The sequence below is a fragment of the Podarcis tiliguerta genome (assembly GCF_965153285.1).
Source record: "Podarcis tiliguerta genome assembly, chromosome: Z".
NCBI lineage: Eukaryota > Metazoa > Chordata > Lepidosauria > Squamata > Lacertidae > Podarcis > Podarcis tiliguerta.
The window spans coordinates 20,930,577-20,949,086 of record NC_139553.1 but is presented as its reverse complement, the minus strand read 5'-3'; the positions used below and the strand labels follow the sequence as shown (position 1 = coordinate 20,949,086).

Below are 18,510 nucleotides of genomic sequence, written 5' to 3'. Positions count from 1 at the left end.
AATATGAACCATCGGCTTTCCCTGCTCCCAAATAAATACATCTTGCAATAAGATTATTCCTCAAAGAAAAGGCAGGGGAAGTTCCAGGTTCTACTTGGTGCAGCTCAGGTTGCCAAACCCACCCTGTGAGTGATAACTCCTGGATTTTTATTTATTAATTACAAGACTCTGTGGACAGCTTGTGAGCTTCAGTTTGGCAGGAGCTGTCTACAAATTATAGCAGTTATTGTGAGAAAGGGATACTGCCCTCACCCTCTCTCAGTAAACCTCCACTTCCAAGGCTCAGTGATGGGAGGGAACACAGAAGAAGAAAAAGAACTGGGCTGGGCTCAAGAGGAGGAGAGGGTTGTGAGTGTGCATGTGTACCTGGTGCAAGGGGTAGGGCTGCAGAAGTAAGCAGAGCCCGTGAAGAGCAGCAACAGGAGCCGAACCCTGCTGTCTCTACCACCTTCAGCAACTTCTGGTTGGCCTTTTGTTCTTCTCGAGTGAGTCAAAGACAACAAGGACAAAAATTGACTGAGGGAGACTGGAATGCTAAGAGACAGGAGTGGAGAGTGTCTGGACTGGTTTCAGGTTTGGACCCTAAAATCTCAAGGTCAGAATCTGGGATGCTGCTGACCTGGGGACCAACTCTCTACAAAGGGAACTCAATGACATCAAAGTAGCATCTAAAGTTTTGTGGATTGCACAACACACTAAGGAAGATAATGACACCCAAAAATTCAATTGCACATTTATTCACGATCCAATTAAAAACAATTTCACAATATTGATTAACTTGATCCAGTGATAACAGCTTTTCAGGGCTATGATTGTCATTTAGCAAGAGTCTTAGATACAACATTTAATAATTACTTCACAACTTCAGTAAATTCTTAATATGATGGATGGGCTTACAATCATGAGTTTGTGACACAACACAAATATATGCTCTGATCTATTCTTGAGGCTAAAACAAGAATATGCAGCAATGAATATTTCATGAGAAATATTTCTATGCATTATTACCAACAAAAGCATGACGAAGTAAATCTATAGCATAAAATGTTTATATATAACTCTTTACCAAACACACACAAACCTTCACCTTGCACATATGCACGGTAACTAATTTATAAGAAAATAAATAACTATTACCAATATTATTATTACCAATAATCTTGTAGCAGCTAAAAATCGTACATACAAAAGTGACCAAACAAAATAGCTTTGAAAGCGACAAGAGCAGTAGAGCTTTAAGTTAAAAGCAAGGGTGGTGTTTCACTCTAGACTCCAGCCTGGTCAATAGTAAAGAAGCAATCAATGCGCTCAGTGACCCACCTACACTGACTGTGTGCTGTTCCTTGCCTCTTGGCACCCCCTAGGTAATCTTACCACCCCCAGGGAACCACTGGTCTAAGATCTTTTAGACAAGAGCATCAGCTGGGGTGGGGTTCTAGTGCTGGATCTACATTGATCATTTAAACGTTATTAAAAATAACATTCTATAACATTTAATGGCAGTTTTTCTTTGCTGGTGGCTTGCTGCTCTGCAGCATCCTCTGCAGCTGTTACATTTCAATAATACTTTTTAAAGTTGTAAACGACAAGTGTAGATCCCCCGCTAGGTCTGTGGCATCAGCCCTCTGCTCATCTAATGAGGACTTGTGTGTTTCAATGCTGGTAAAAGACACCTGATGGTAGGAGACAGCTGTGTTTTGAAAAAAGAAGATTGGGTTCTTAATTTTTTGGAGTGTGGTGGCCAGTGTTGCAGCACTACAGAAGTGGTGGTGAGATCAATCGACATATCTGTGGTTTCCATTCCAGCACCTAAAGAAATAAAGAAAATTATGCACCTGATAAAGAGTTACATCTTTATGAATTTGTTTTCCAGATTAGTTTGTATTTTACTAATTCTGTTAATAGATCTCTGAGAATAAATGCCCTGGATATGATTAAACTTGTGCACATGGTAAGATGGGACTCACCAAATTATATTATTTCATACTAACTGGAATTACTTTGGGGGTTTTTGGAACAGAAAGAATATCTGGCGCATACTGAGGAATATCATGGTCTTATAGCAATCAGTTTCTGCTTCATGGGTGATAATGAGTCATGTTTTGATTGAACAGTTACTCATTTTCATACATTTAAAATGTCAGGTTAGTGTTGCTAATTTGACTCATTAATTTGAAAAAGTAGCAAATTTCAACTGCAAATTTCTACCTGAGCTATTTATGAAGTGAATTTTACAGTGCCCAGAATTCTGTGATCTTTTGCAATGCCTTGCACTGGCTGGCTCTGAAATACTGGATTTCCCCCCTAATGTTCAAATCTTATTGTATTTTGTGTTCCTTTCACTAAAATGTTCATTTTATAAGTGACTCTTTAAAATCTCGGAACTAACTCTTTATAGATATATATAGCACATTAAATATAATATTTAAAGTATGTTATGCATGCTACTGTGATTTCAAAATTTTGTCAGTTCTTTGTCAGTAAACCACTTGAACTGACTGCAAATCCTAGAGCTTGCAACAGGCCTCCCTGTACGGAACATGATTTGAACATCATCATCATCATTAATTGATTACCTGCCCTTCACCCTATGGTCCTAGGGCAGGTTGCAGCATAACAATACAACATTCAAAACTATTTAAAACAACATGAGGCAGTTGGGGCCACCACCAGCAACCATTTCATCAGGTTGAAGCAGAGGGCAGTGCCACTTCACCAGCTCAGCTGAAGGACCCTCTCCTTCTCTCCCTGAACTGTCTCCATCCCAGCTAGACTTTTTTTTTAAAAAAAAGGTATTTTAGAACTAGTACCCCAAGTGTTGCTTCCCCCCTTCCTCTTCCTCTTCCCCAACCGCTTTTCCTTTTATGCTGTACCTTTTAGGCTGCAAGCCTGAGGGCAGGAGTTGTCTTATTACTGATCTTTGCAAACTATCCTGAGGGGTCTTCTTTTTCCTGAAGAGTAAGGTAAAAATGCTTCAAACAAATATATAAGCATAAAACAACAGCCATTCTCGTTCCTGCAAACCAGACAGTTGGAAGTAAAAAAAAGCAGGGTGGGGGGAAGCAAATAAGATTTCTTTCTCTGAAACTACTTTAATCTTATTTAGGAAAGGATGACAGTTAGCAAAAGTGATGAGCCACAGTGTAAGGTCTAACTTTCTGCAAGGGTTAACATAAAACCATTAATCTATCCACAAACTTGTGTCTTCATCCAGCAAGGGAGCATATGTGCGCATATATAGTATGTGCAGAAGCAGCACCACCTAGAGGTGGGTATAGGGCACACTAGTGTACCAAATACACAGCCCCTGGGGCTTCCATTTTTCTTTTTCTTTTTCAAAGCAAGTCTCTAGTCTACTAGAATGAAAGTTATAAAGCAAAATGTTTAGGTGCCCTTTCTGTGGAGTGAGCCTGCCTGGTAGTGTTTTTAGCTGATGAGTAAAGTCAAGAGTTGTGACTGATGAGTGAGTTGTTTGGGCACCTAAAGAGCTGCTCTTTTGCTCTCCGCTTTCATCCACTTTTCCTGCCCTGGTCTCATTTCTTTCCCCAGTCCTTTGCTCTCTCTCTCTCTTCTCTGCCCTTCTTTTTTCCTAGAAAAACAGGATGCATCTTTTCTGCAGTGGATTCAGATACAGTACACCCCAGAAGATATTTCCTGCAAATACTATTACACACTGAGTGCAAGCGAAGGTCAAAGAACCCCTCTTCCCTGGAATGGCAAAAGCAAAATGTGAAAACTTTCTCCAGAAAAAGGGCATAGGCTTATCTCCTGCTGTGCAGGAGCTGAAGTCCAGTCACTCTTAAAAATTCACTATATAGTTAACAAACAATAGAATGGTAAACATGTCTGCTCAGCAGTAAGTCTCCGTGATCAATGGGACTTACTTTGATGTATGTACAGGGCATGGTTTAGGGTTGGCACTGGGAGAAAGCAGGGTTCTTGTACCTTTAACAGCTGTGTGGCAGGCAGCAATTCAACAGGTTAAGCACTTTCAAGCATGGAAATGCAATTATGGGGAAAGTTCCAAATGCTCACATTTTTGTTGTTTATCATACACTTGTAGTGACTGGTTTATTTTGGGGCCTTCCGGTAGGCACACAAAACAGGGCACAAACTTGTATATGACATGTACCCCGTTTCATGAGCTAGTTGGATGGTCCAAACTATCTACAGTGTAGCAGGCACAGAATATCCTGCTGGCAACTCCTGTGAATCTCAGGCTTGATGAAGAACCATGCATGTAAACAGGGGTGGCATCCATGGTTTCTTCTCCCCTATGCATTAAGAAATAGAGGCTTCTTCCAGAATCAGAAATCACACTTACCAGCTGTTAAGGGAAAAGGATGAGGTGATAGATTCAGTCTCCCTGCACCCCTTCCAGATACAAACAACCAATCTCTCCCACAGCACTGTGAAGATGCCTCCATGCAGCCTAGATTACTGAACACACACCTTGTTGGTTCGAAGACCAGGTTTATCCTGAATTATGGGCATCCCATCATAACGTCGACCATCAGTCAAATTCACCCTCTTGGTTCCTACTGAAATAAGTTGCCTGTTCACCAAAGATCTGTTTAGCATCCTATCATTTAAGCACAGGCCAAAATTTGATAACTTGACAAAATTTGACAATTCAAAACTGGATTTCCTCTCCAGAGGAAAACTGCTCCATCTCCAAAGTATAGAAAGAACATGTTCCCAGGCCTCAACAAGGGAGGGTCTGCTGAAGGTCCTAATGTTTAAGAGGAAAAGATGCATGTAGGACCTTCACATACCCACAAGTGTCCCACTTTAAGCAGGACTTCCCAGATCACAGAAGTCAATTCTGGCTTCTGTTTGGATCCCAGAATGTCCCCCTTTTTTGGTCCAACACTCTGATGCAAGTACTCACACCAGAGCGCCAAACCTAAAGACACTCTGGTGTGAGTCAGCAGGTTCGTGCCAGAGTGCTGGACCAGAAGATGCTCTGGCATGATCCTGCTGATGATCCCCAGAGCACTGGACCAGAAGGTGTGCCTCTCCTGACTTCCCTGTTTTGGGGACAAAAATGTTGGAGTGTATTCCTTCACCTCTCACAATCTCTCTCCTCCTGATGACCAAGATGTAAGCTGGATCCAAACCAGAGCTTTTTGCTTTTCAGGAGGGGTGAAACTATCCTTCTTTGGTCCAAAATGCACCAGTGCTGCTTTTTGTGTGCATGCACTCCTGTGAGCTAATAATAGCCCAGGAAATACTTTCAAAACATGCACCGGTGTCAGGTGGCAACTGAGGCACCACGAGGCGTGGTGAGGCAGTTGCCTCAGGTGGCACGCTGGGGGCCGCTGGGAGGGGGCGGCAGATCTGGGCATTGAGGAGCACAGTGCTTGCAGCCCTCTGCACTTGTTATCCTCATCACCACTATCCACCCACCTCCATTGCCTGTTGTTCTCTGGCCTCATTTTTTCTCCCCTCCCCCTTCACTGTACAGGGGCTTCCCCCATGCCACCTCTAGGCACTTCATTTTCTGTTTTGCCTAAGGTGAAAAAACATCTGTAGCTGGGCCTGCAAGCTAGGCACTAAGGAAATACATTCTGCATCAATTTAGTGACTGGGACCTTCTAACCTGTGATTGAAAATGAAGTCTCAGTCCTAATGGTGGCTTCTGTGCCACAGTTAGAAGTGCTTTGTGAGAATGATCCCTTCTACCAAGCATGGCCAAACTTGGCCCTCCAGGTGTTTTGGGACTACAACTCCCACCACCCCTAGCTAACAGGACCAGTGGTCAGGGATGATGGGAATTGTAGTCCCAAAACATCTGGAGGGCCAAGTTTGGCCATGCCTGCCTTCTACCAAAATCACCACATCTTTCCTGGAGAGCTGCACCCTAAAGCTGTGACTGATTTGTGCAAGAGTGGATTGACTAAGTTCAGGCCAAAAACCAATAATGCCTCTGTTTCTCAAATGCCTGAACAGTCCATGCATCTGTGTATGGAGCTGCTGATATCCCAGAGTTGCACTGGCTGGCTAGCTCCATACACAATGCTGTGGGAGCCATCTGAACCCATTCATTCTTCCAGAGCAGCCTTCATCAGCCTGGTGCCCCCACCGTAGTTTTGCAACACAACTCCCTTCAGCCTCAGGCAACACACTGATAGGAGTTGTAGCCCAAAATATGTGGGGGGCACCAGGCTGATCCAGAGATGCATCTACCCATTATTATTGGCTGGACATTGGATATCTCTGTCCATACCAAATTCCTGTGGGATGCACCTCTTGTTTGCTGAAATGGTACCTTGCTTGCAGGGGCAATTCTCACTGCAGGTGTGCCTGAAAGGGGCCATTATTAACTGCAGGGTGTGATTTCCAGTGGCCCTCTTCCTCCAGCACATACGCAGCAGGGACTTGAACTCCGAGCGGAAGTTCTCATTCAGCCAGCAGTAGATGAAAGGGTTGTAGCAGGTGCTGCTCATGGCGAACCAATGGAAAGCGAAGTAAAGGATGTTGTTGCTCTGGATGGCCTTGCTAGACATGAGGACTAAGTAGCAATTTAACGGGAACCAGCAGACAGCGAAGACCAGCACGACCACCATCAGCATCTTCAGAGTCATCTTCTTCTTCCTCTGGTGGGCATAGTACTGCTCCATGGTCACATCACCAATGGCGTTCCGCATCCAGATTTTCTTGGCAACCACTGTGTAAGCGATGGAGATTACCGACAGGGGCAGGAGATACAGGAGAAAGAAGGTGGTCAAATCCAGGTACTTCCAATAAAGATCTTTTGGAGGGGGGAAGCTTGGGAGGCAGACCACACGAATTGTTCTGTTTCTGGAATACAGAAGAAGAACAAATTCCTCCATGAAGAGTAGACAATGCTGATGGGAGTTGTAGCCCAAATCATCAGGAGGCCACCAGACTAGTGTAGACTAGGCAAGCTAGGCCCATGTTCACACCATCCATTTTAAGTGCTATCATACTACTACAACCATTCATGGCTCCCCCCCAGAGAATTCTGGGAACTGCAGTTTGTTAACAGAGGTATTATGAGGTTTCAGGCAAAAGGTGAGAAACAGGTTTCCATCTTGCATGGGGTAAGTTGGGCTAGACAGACAGCACAGCCCTCTCACCCCAAACCTGTTGGAGTTGCGGGGGGACAGGGATGGACTGTGATAAATATAGCATCATATAACCACCATGCTTAACCCTAATTAATGCATGAAGGGGTTAAGACCATAAAGTAAGCTGTGCTGCCAGGCTTTACTAAGTCACATCTCCTCACCTTGGGAGGAAGGGTTACCAAACTCTCTGTTCTCTTCTTTTCCATTATGAGAACCCTACCAGTAAAGTGGTCTAATTTGGATGTTCCAAGCCTAGATTGTGTTGCTTAAGCAAGCCACTTTTGTGTTTTATACAAATAGTTACTGAGAAATATTTGCCCATTTTGAAGTAAGTTGTACTGCTGGTCTTTTCTTGCTGCTGGTGGAATATGGCATTTTGAAGAATTTGTAAGGAAGCCATTTTTAACTTACCAAATGTGTGGTCTCTTTCTAAGCTAAGGGGAAGTGGGGAACTTTGGAAGCAACTTAGAAGGTTTTTTTTAAAAGGTCTATCAGCCTTTGTATGGAGGGAGGGAAGTGGTTCTGGGGAACACCAAGGCCACCTTCACAACATAACATTTAAAACAGTCATGGCTTCCCCCGGAGAATCCCAGGAGCTGTAATTTTGTTTTCTTTTGTTTTGTTTTAGGGCCCTGAGTATTGTTAGGAAATCCTCTATTCCCTTTACAGAGCTACAGTACCAGAGTTCCCTGTGAAGAAGGATCGGCTGTTAAACCACTCTGAGAACTGCAATTCTGTGAGGGGAACAGGGGCCTCATCATAACTCTCAGCACCCTTAAACAAAATCCAAGTCCCATAAATCTTTAGGGAAAGCCATGACTGTTTAAGTGGTATCATAGTGCTTTAAAGGTATGGTTTGAATGTTTCCCAAGTAGAGCATGGACACCTAAAGAAGCAGCTAAAAGATAGCAGCAGCATTGTCAGAGCTGAACCCTTCAAATAAATTTCCTCTGCAGTACCTTCCCATCTCTTGAAATGCAAACAGGGGACACAGAAAGGGCTGAACTCCTCAATGCCTTCTTTGCCTCAGTCTTCTCCGATAAAGAAAACAATGCCCGACCTGAAGAATTTGGAGCAAATGATTCAGTAGAGGAAACACAGCCCAGAATAACTAAGGAGATAGTACAAGAATACTTGGCTAGTTTAGATGTATCAAATCTCCGGGGCCAGATGAACTGCATCCAAGAGTATTAAAAGAATAGGCAGATGTGATCTCAGAACCACTGGCAGTCATCTTTGAGAATTCCTGGAGAACAGGCGAAGTCCTGGCAGACTGGAGGAGGGCAAATGTTGTCCCTATTTTCAAAAAGGGGAAAAGAGAGGACCCAAATAATTATCGCCCAGTCAGTCTGACATCAATACCAGGGAAGATTCTGGAGCAGATCATTAAGCAAACAGTCTGTGAGCACCTAGAAAGGAATGCTGTGATCACCAATAGTCAGCATGGATTTCTGAAAAATAAGTTATGTCAGACTAACTTGATCTCGTTTTTTGACAGAATTACAAGCCTGGTAGATGAATGGAACGCAGTGGATGTAGCCTACCTTGATTTCAGCAAGGCATTCGACAAGGTGCCCCATGATATTCTTGTAAAGAAGCTGGTAAAATGCGGTCTTGACTATGCTACCACTCAGTGGATTTGTAACTGGCTGACTGACTGAACCCAAAGGGTGCTCATCAATGGTTCCTCTTCATCCTGGAGAAGAGTGACTAGTGGGGTGCCACAGGGTTCTGTCTTGGGCCCGGTCTTATTCAACATCTTTATCAACGACTTGGATGATGGACTCAAGGGCATCCTGATCAAATTTGCAGATGACACCAAACTGGGAGGGGTGGCTAACACCCCAGAGGACAGGATCACACTTCAAAACGACCTTGACAGATTAGAGAACTGGGCCAAAACAAACAAGATGAACTTTAACAGGGAGAAATGTAAAGTATTGCACTTGGGCAAAAAAAATGAGAGGCACAAATACAAGATGGGTGACACCTGGCTTGAGAGCAGTACATGTGAAAAGGATCTAGGAGTCTTGGTTGACCACAAACTTGACATGAGCCAACAGTGTGACGCGGCAGCTAAAAAAGCCAATGCAATTCTGGGCTGCATCAATAGGAGTATAGCATCTAGATCAAGGGAAGTAATAGTGCCACTGTATTCTGCTCTGGTCAGACCTCACCTGGAGTACTGTGTCCAGTTCTGGGCACCACAGTTCAAGAAGGACACTGACAAACTGGAACGTGTCCAGAAGAGGGCAACCAAAATGGTCAAAGGCCTGGAAACGATGCCTTATGAGGAACGGACAAGGGAGCTGGGCATGTTTAGCCTGGAGAAGAGGAGGTTAAGGGGTGATATGATAGCCATGTTCAAATATATAAAAGGATGTCATATAGAGGAGGGAGAAAGGTTGTTTTCTGCTGCTCCAGAGAAGCGGACACGGAGCAATGGATCCAAACTACAAGAAAGAAGATTCCACCTAAACATTAGGAAGAACTTCCTGACAGTAAGAGCTGTTTGACAGTGGAATTTGCTGCCAAGGAGTGTGGTGGAGTCTCCTTCTTTGGAGGTCTTTAAGCAGAGGCTTGACAACCATATGTCAGGAGTGCTCTGATGGTGTTTCCTGCTTGGCAGGGGGTTGGACTCGATGGCCCTTGTGGTCTCTTCCAACTCTATGATTCTATGATTCTAAGAGCAGGCCAAAAGGTAATTGTGGGTAAGCCCTTGATTTTCGATAAGAAACATTTCATAACTGGATATTTAAACGACTTAATTGTAAGATATGTATAGAAACCTGATACAAGTTTTAATCTTCTATGATTCTATGATTCTTCAGGCATCATTTGTAATATTTGCAGCGACAAATAATGCAGAGGGTGCCCCTTTTAATGATGTGTCTTGTTTATTCCTCTTACCCCATAGAAAGCCACATCAGCTTCTGGTAGATGGCATGGGGCAGGGAGAAACAGCTTGCCATTAACCAAATGACAGCAATGCAGATCCTTCCTTTCATGATGGACATTCGAGGCCTCAGTGGATGCACGATGACCTAAGGAAGTCACAGAATGAATAAGGTTGTAAATTCTCATACAGTGGTACCTTGGGTTACATACTCTTCAGGTTACATACTCCGCTAACCCAGAAATAGTGCTTCAGGTTAAGAACTTTGCTTCAGGATGAGAACAGAAATCGTGCTCTGGTGGCGCAGTGGCAGCCCCATTAGCTAAAGTGGTGCTTCAGGTTAAGAACAGTTTCAGGTTAAGAACGGACCTCAGGAACGAATTAAGTACTTAACCCGAGGTACGACTCTACAGGCCTTGACTCACAAACATATTCCTATGTCTTATGGAGATCAATAGGACTCAATCTCATGTAATAAAGTGGGCCGAGTCAAAACAGAGGTGAAAAGAGGCTTTGTTTGTTTTTGCAAAAGGTCTTGCAAGCTGCTGAAAATGGTCTCTGCAACTGAGGTTGGCAGTGGCAGGGTTATTGCAGATTTGGGCACAAGTGCTTTTCCCTTTCAGAGCGCGGGTGATGTTTACTTGCTCCCACTTTGAATTTGCTTAGTATATTATTTCATGAACATAAGGACAAATGAAGAGCCTGCTAGATCAGGGCCGTGGCTCATCTGTTCCAGCATCCGGTTATCTTACTGGCCACCCAGATACCTGTGGGAAACCCACAAGCAGGATTTGAGCACAGGAGCAGCTCTCTGTTCCAGCTCTATCAAGTAGTATTCAGAAACGTTGCTGCCTCTGACAGTGGAGCCAGGGCATAGCCATTATAGCCAGTAGTTATTCCATGAATTTGTCTAGTCCTCTTTTTAAGCAATGAAGGTTGGTGGCCATTATTGGTCAAATCTGAGGCCCATTTAAAAAACAACATCAGCCCATTCCAGTGTTATGTTTGAAAGACATTCTCGGGAAACACCAGAAAAACTGGCTGTCAGTTGATATGTGAAAATGCCTTGATACACTTGTCTTGGAATGCCAGCACAGGCTGGCATAGACTGTTTCAGTGTCCCAACCACCTGCCCAAGCAACGTTCAGTGTTCCCTCTTACCTGCCATTAGCAGGCCATTCTGTTTCTCCCAGCTTTTAAAGTGCATTATTAATTCTGATTGTGGAATCTGCATTCTCTTGGTGCAGATTTCGTATTCTCTTTGTAAAGTATTGGGATTTAAAAAAACGATACTCTACCTGATGGCGGTCCAGAGCAATAGCTGTCAGAGTCAGCACAGACACATGGACAGAGCAATATTGAACGAACCGGCTCACGTGGCACATCTGCTTTCCAAAAACCCAGGTTCTGCTAACAAATCGGACCTAGAAAGTATAGCAGGCAATTTGTAAATCATCCCAAATGTGGATTAAAGTGAAGGGGTTTTTTCCCCCCTCCCCCAAACAGGAGCTTAATATCATAACAGATCATTCAGATATCGTAAATGGGTTGCTGGCAAAATGTTTTTTCACATTATCAGAATCTTACTAGAAAGGGCAAACCTGGATTATTATTATTTTTTTGGAGGGGGGTAATAGAGATATCATGTGGGTGTACAAAATATTTGCATGTCTGAGGATACATCCCATAGTAGACACCCATGTGGAAGCACTCTTAGTTGTTTACTTGTTTGTATGTTTGTTTGTTTTATTGTATTTATATCCCACCTTTTCCTCCAGTGAGCTCCAGGGGCTTTCAGAGGCCTCCTCCTTATTTAATCTCCAAAGCAACCCAGTGTGGTAGGTTAGGCTGATAGGCAGTGTGACTAGCCCCCAAGGTTACCCAGTGAAAGCTTCATGGCTGAGTGGAGATTTGAACCCAGGTCTTAGCCTCAACCTCTAGCCATTTTGTCAGACCAAGGAACACAGGATTCATAGTTCCTCTTCAGTGTATCCTTACAAGAGCATTGTATAGTGAGATAGATTGGCAGACAGGTGAACCTGTCATACAACCCCCCATCAACACACACACACACCAGATGCAAATTTGAAAACAAGTTACCAAAGCTTCCCTTTTAGGGTACAATTCCCATTGAACTGCATGAATTGTTGTAAACAAGGGCAGAAGACTTTCATCACACCAACCAAGGCCAGCCCAAGATTTCTGGGCACCTCAAATGAAGTACAAAACAGCACCCTGCTTCCTGCCAGGGAAGAAGAGATAAGTGAAGATCTACATCAGGAACAAGAGGGGAATAAAGATCAGCTTTGGGATCTGCTGCCCCTGGGGATTCTGCCACCTGAGGCAGTCACCTCACTCATGGGTGGACTGGCCCTGAGGCAAATTGTAAAAGTGTCTGTGAGGAAATGGGGCCACAATCCATTTGGGATGGTACAAGAGATTTTCCCAGTGGATTGTACACTGTGTTTTCAAAACATACTTGGGGGCGGGGGGACCAGTTTCTTCTGTTCGGTCAGGAGCTGTTTCAGGAGCTGTCAGAGAAGAGTCATCTATCTGCACACCTCCCCAAGCCCAGTATCAAGATAAGGTACTTTAAGTAAGGAGAGTGGGTGGTGGTGAATATTTGATTTAGGGTTAGATTTGCAGTTGATATCAGACACGTGCCTTCACTGTACTCTCTTTGGTGCCTGCTGAAGACATTCTTATTTAGACAAGCCTATCCAGATGATTAGAAAGTTTTAATTTGTTTTGCCGTAATTTATTCTGTAGTGGTTTAAGTTTTTTATATATTTTAAATTATGGATGAAGTCAGACCATTGGTCCATCTGCCTCAGTAGACCAGCAGTGGCTCTCCAGGTTTCCAGAGATAGCCTCTCCTACCCTCCTTATCTGGCCATGCTGGGGACGGAACCTGGGAACGTCTGCTTGCAAGGAAGATGCTTCACCTGGAGCAACAGTCCTTCAGTCTCTCCCACCTAATCTACCTCACAGGTTTGTTGTGAGGATTATTTTTAAAAAGGAAAAGCGGGGGGGGGGACTCTGCTCTTTGGAGGAAGTGTGGGATAACTATATCATTACTGAAAACTGATTGAAAGAACTGGGCACCATTTTTGTTGCACTGAGAAGAGACAGGAAGTTTCTTCATTTTCTAGAGACGTGAATAGTATACATTCTCCTTTGCTCCAATACTGGGGGGAGTTTTAACTTTGTGTACAAATGGTGGTGGTCCAGTAGAGAACAGAGCAAGTCCCTGCTGGATCAGGAACAAAAACTCCAAATGCTTATTACCAGAAGAGAAATAAAGCCAGCCAGTGCTGGTGCAGCGGTTTGAGTCCTGCACTAAGACCTGGGAGACCAGGGTTCGAATCCCCACTCTGCCATGAAGCTCACTAGATGTGACCTTGAGCCAGTCACTTTCTTTTGGCTTAACCTACCTCACAGGGTCGTTCCAAGGATAGCATGAAAAGGAATGACAGCATTTATGCTACCTTGAGCTCCTTGGGAGGCAAGTTGGGAGACAAATGTAAATAAATAAATAATAGATAATAAATGTACACCTTCCCTCTTATTCCCCTGTGAAATCATACTCTCTCACAGTTGGAGGCTGTACATGACTATACACGGCATTCCAAAATAATAGCATTTGCAGAAGTTTAAAAGGTTTAAAATACACAGAAGCTTAAGCACACCCTAGAAATGCACTTTGGTAATTTTAGACTCAGGACTTAATGGTCATATGATGGGCGGGTGGCTTTTTAAATGTGTGTAACTTCACTCACACCAAACATATGGCAAGTCAGTCCAACTGCATCTGCTCTCCTCCCCCCACCCCATTCTGCTGAGCAGGACCCGGGGCTTCTGCCCCAAAGTCCTGCCCTGATGGCGCTATAAACTAAGACATTCTGGCACACTGTGCTAGTGTGGAGAGGTCCTCCTGTGGGTCAGGAATTGGTTAAGTCACAGGAAGCAAAGAGCCGGAATAGATAACAGTTCTCTGAATGAAGAGAAGGAGAAAGCAGAGTCCCCAATGATCCCCACAGAGTACTGTGTTCAGTTCTGGTCGCCTCACCTCAAAAAGGATATTGTAGAGTTGGAAAAGGGTTCAGAAAAAGAGCAACTAGAATGGAGAGTTAGGGACTTTTTCATTTAGAGAAAAAGTGAGGAAGAGGCGACATGATAGAAGTTTATAAAACTACACATGGCATGGAGAAAGTGGAGAGAGGAACGATTTTCTCCCTCTCTCATAATAATGCTAAAACTCGTGGACACCCAACAAAGCTGAACATTGGCAGATTCAGGGCAGATAATTCACTCAGCACATAGTGAAACTGTGGAACTCTCTCCCACAGGAGGCAGTGATGGCCCCCAACATGGATATCTTTAGAAAAGGATTAGACAAATTCATGGAGAAGGACTACCCATGGCGACTAACTATCAGTGGGCATGCTCTGCCTCCGCAGTCAGAGGCGGCAATGCTTCTGAATACCAGTTGCTGGGAACCACAAGAGGGAAGAGTTTGCTCTTGTGCTCAACTCCTGCTTGTATGCTTCCCATGGAGGCATCTGACTGGCCACTGTGAGAACAGGATGTTGGACTAGGTAGGCAAACTGTTCCTACACTCTTATAGACAGACACACTGTGCCCAGCCAGCAGATAAAACTACAGCAGGAAGTTGAAATCCAGTACACACATACCAACAACCTGCACACATTGTAAGAAATCGAGAACCATAGCCAGAACTAGACAGCCAGTATTGGTAAGGTTGTTAGCATCCTGGGCTAGGACTTGGGAGACCTGGGCTAGGACTTTGGGGACCAGTCACTATCTCTCAGCCTAACCTACCTCACAGGGTTGCTATAAGGATAAAATGGGAAGACGTCTGTCCACACATTGGGCTCCTTGGAGGAAAGGTAGGATATAAATATAGTAAGTAAATAAACTTAATAGGAGCCTGCTGGAGCTTAGTTCTCAAAAAAGTGGCATAGTTGTGAAGGATGGGAGGTGCGAGGGTCCTGAGGGGGATTGTTATTTTATTATTTTCTTTTTAAAATGTAGTTTGCTGTTCACTCCTTGTTGAATAACCCTAGAGCCAGTGTTTCCCAAACTTGAGTCTTCAGCTGTTTCTGGACTACAATTTCCGTATTCCCTGCTAGCTAGGGATGATGGGAGTTGTAGTCCAAAAACAGCTGGAGACCCAAGTTTGAGAAACACTGGACTAGACAGTTCTCCTTTGGCTTCTGGGATTGGGGTAGGGTTTCTTAAAGAGGGGTATGAGCGAGCCCCCAAAGGCTTTCAAAGAAGGAAACTGACTCCTGGTTAGGATAGAGGTATGCCTCTCCCCCCCCCCCCGTCAGTCTATTCCTGCAAAAACAGCAAAGACAAACAAAAGTTTATGCCTGTTCAGTACATTCATCAGCTTTAAGGTGCTGCAATACTTTCTGATAAACTTGCTTAGCCTTGAGACTTAAATTGGAGCAATTGCACAGACAGATAAAAATTATTGATTAACTCTTATATGCTTCACATGGTATGTGGAGCTTTTTGCTGGAGGCTGGCACCAGCACAGAGATTCGGTGTGCAGTTTGGAGCAGCCACTTGGAAAGAGGAGGGAACTCTGCATATCATCAGGGGAACTCTTGCCCCTGTTATTTTGTCTCCTGTCTTGGGACTGAGCCCTGTTTGGGAGCCAACACAATGCTAAATGCTGTGGGCTAGCGATTCTAAGACCTGATGACCCAGCTGCTGCTAGCTTGTTCAGATTTAGATCTACAAAAGGAATTACTCTTCCCAATGAGCAACATCATGGTGAGGGGGAAACCAGCCTGATCTCATCCATCCACTGGAGAAGATGCAGCTGGTGTTGCCCTTCCCTGCCAGACTGAATACTTATAAGAACTTTCCAACTCAGAGCTAGCCTCTGGATTGGAGTCCCCCCCCCCCCTCTTCCCTCCCAATCCCTTTTCCTTTTGTGCTATGCCCTTTATGATTCTAAGCCTGCAGCCAGGAGCTACATAACTTATTCTTGCTCACTGCAACTTGCTGGCTGGGTGAGTAGGGGAGCGTTCCCTTCCAGTGACCATTTCTTACCAAAGTGAAGGGCGTGTTCAGGGTGGTGATCATGATGTCCGCCACGGCCAGGTTGGCGATGAAGAGGCTGGTGGCCGTGTGCATCTTCTTGTTCTTCACCACCACGTGGCAGACCAGCAGGTTCCCGAAGAGCGAGATGCAGATGATGACCGAGTAGGCCATGATGAGCATCGCTCTCACCCTGCTGCTCTGGGACGCCCCTTCGTAGCGCGCGCCGCTGTCGAAACCGTCTAGGTCGTCCACGTCCCAGTCGTCTAGGGAGAAGGAGCTCTCGTTGTCGAAGCCCTCGAAGTCTGAAAACAAGTCTTCGCTGCTGTTCTCGCTCTCGGCATCTTGGCTGCGGAAAAAGGGATTTGAGAGGAAGAGAGGCGGAGGCAGCCAGAAGGGCCGCTGCCGGCTCATAGTTGGTCAGAAGCCAAGGGTCTTGCAGCGCCCATTGGATTCGGATCTAAGCTTTCTTGCGAGGGTCCGGAAAGTTGCGAGCCAGCTGTTGCCAGCTGCGTCCCGGCTGCGGCTGCGGAGGCAGAGGGAGCCGCCGGGACGTTGGACAGCCTCTGCCTCCCTGCCTTATATCTGCTTTCTCTCTCCCCCCACCCGGTCAGAGATGGGCTGTTACCCCTGCTTCGAAGTACCCCCACCACGCTCTGCTCCTCCCTCTGTCCGCCACGCGCGCCCAGAGTCTTGCTGTACCTGGCCGCGCAACGAAGCCGTCAACAGTCAAGGAATGGGGACTGGGAGGGGGGGGATGACTGTCCCCTCCCTCCCTCCTATTTCCCTTCTGGAGGCGAGGCGGCGACGATTGCATTGAAAGAGGAGGAGGAGGAGGAGGAGTCCTCGCTCGGCCAGAGAGAGAGAGACAGAGACTCATCCAGCTGAATGCTCCACGCGAAGAGCGAAGAAGAAAGTGGAATAAAGACCTGTTGAGTTGGAAGGATCGACTGGCCCCAACCCCCTGCAATGCAGCTGTCCCATACGGGGGTCAAAACTGCAACGTCTTTGTTTTATTTCATTCTTACGTTCGCATAGCCGCCTTTTCTTCCGAGGAGCTCAAAGTGGCGGCTCCGTTCTCTTCCCATTTTATCCTCACGGGAGACCCAGTCCAAGTGGATCAGGCGGATAGTCCCTCTAGCCCAGCATCCTGTTCTCACAGGAGCAAACCAGATGCCTGTGGGAAACCTGGGCACCCCAGCAGTCCTCTCCCCTCCTGTGCTTTCCAGCAACTGGCATTCAGGAACATTGCTGCCTGCCACTATCAACACAACAACCCTCTGGTCTATGTCAGACTGAGAGTGGGTGACTGGCCCAAGATGAGGTTCATGGCCAGGCAGGGATTTGAACCATGGCCTCCCTGGCCCTAGTCTGACACCCTAAACACTATACCACACTGCCTTAATTGCCATATCCCCTGACTCTCGCCACTGATGAGACAGTGAATGCCATTCATATAGAAGGTAGAATGAGGCTGCCACCCAGACATATTTTATATACCAGAGGAGGAATGACCTCTGGGAGGAGTGCAGAAAGAAGAAACTCTGTGGTGTACCTGCATCAGCACAACCTGACGCCTTCATCTGCCCCAGCTGCAACAAAACATGTCTCTCCAGCCAGAGCAGGAGCTTAAACCTTCCAACAGTTTGACTTCATCTCCAAAGCTGCAGTCTTCCACTGTCTCCAGAGACAGACAGTCTACACCTCCTTTCCCTTCTAAGATCTCAAGGTTGGGTACATGGTTCTCCCCTTCCTCATTTAATCACCACAACAAACCCTCTAAAGTTGGGGGAAATTGACTGCTCCAAGGTCACCCAGCAAACTTCATGGTCAAGTGGGAATTCAAACCCTGATGCTCTACCTGCTGTAACCTTATTCTGTACTGGTTCTCTCCCTCCTTCTTTCCAAAGTCACTGAGAGTTCTGGAGGGCAAAGGCTGCAACCTCTTTTGCTCCTCTGTTAGGTGTCCCCTTCCTGGAGCCTCCCTCCTTTCTTCTCTGTCTCCAAATAGACCTTTTGCCCCTGATAATTCAGGGGGCAAACTGAGTAAGTGGAGAGAGAGCACCCTTAGCTGGGAAGGTTGGCAGACAGCTTAAGCTGTGGGCGGGGAGGAACACAGATGACTGAAAGAGGTACCTACAGGACAGCTCTTTGACAATCCAAATAATCAAAGGGATGGAGCAATTCCCCAAGAGGAAAGGTTGCAGTGTTTGAGACTTTTCAGTTTAGAGAAAGGGTATGTAAGAAGTGACAGGATAGACGTTTATAAATTTATGCATGTCCTGGAGAAAGTGGATAGAGAAAAGCAATGAAGGGTACAGGTAAGTAAAAGAAAATAAAAAGAAAAGATTGTTCAGGTGGGAAACATACAATATTGATGTAACAGGAAGCAGAAAACCATTTACTTACTTATTTACTTACTAAATTTATATTCTGCCTTTCATC

The 18,510-nt window shown here is 45.3% G+C and overlaps 1 protein-coding gene across 5 annotated transcripts; it reads right to left on the bottom strand.

Moving 5' to 3' along the window:
- Window positions 1-721: 721 nt before the first annotated feature.
- Window positions 722-16,882, bottom strand: LOC310669548 (G-protein coupled receptor 83-like; the record flags this gene model as incomplete). 5 transcript variants are annotated; one of them, XR_014507235.1, is made up of 7 exons in its annotated part: window positions 722-1,809; window positions 2,874-2,951; window positions 4,453-4,541; window positions 6,272-6,804; window positions 10,005-10,138; window positions 11,289-11,414; window positions 16,078-16,703. XR_014507235.1 is itself a non-coding variant. In XM_083423851.1 (7 exons), the coding sequence occupies 7 exons, from the start codon at window positions 16,880-16,882 to the stop codon at window positions 1,776-1,778; spliced, it is 1,374 nt and encodes a 457-aa protein (XP_083279977.1). In that variant the 3' UTR covers window positions 722-1,775. The 5 variants fall into 5 exon arrangements, 3 of the variants coding, with proteins under 3 accessions (XP_083279977.1, XP_083279975.1, XP_083279976.1); XR_014507236.1 differs by having other exon boundaries at window positions 4,453-4,538; XM_083423851.1 differs by lacking the exon at window positions 4,453-4,541 and adding an exon at window positions 16,768-16,882 and having other exon boundaries at window positions 6,250-6,804; window positions 16,078-16,409.
- Between the last annotated feature and the right edge of the window lie 1,628 nt (window positions 16,883-18,510).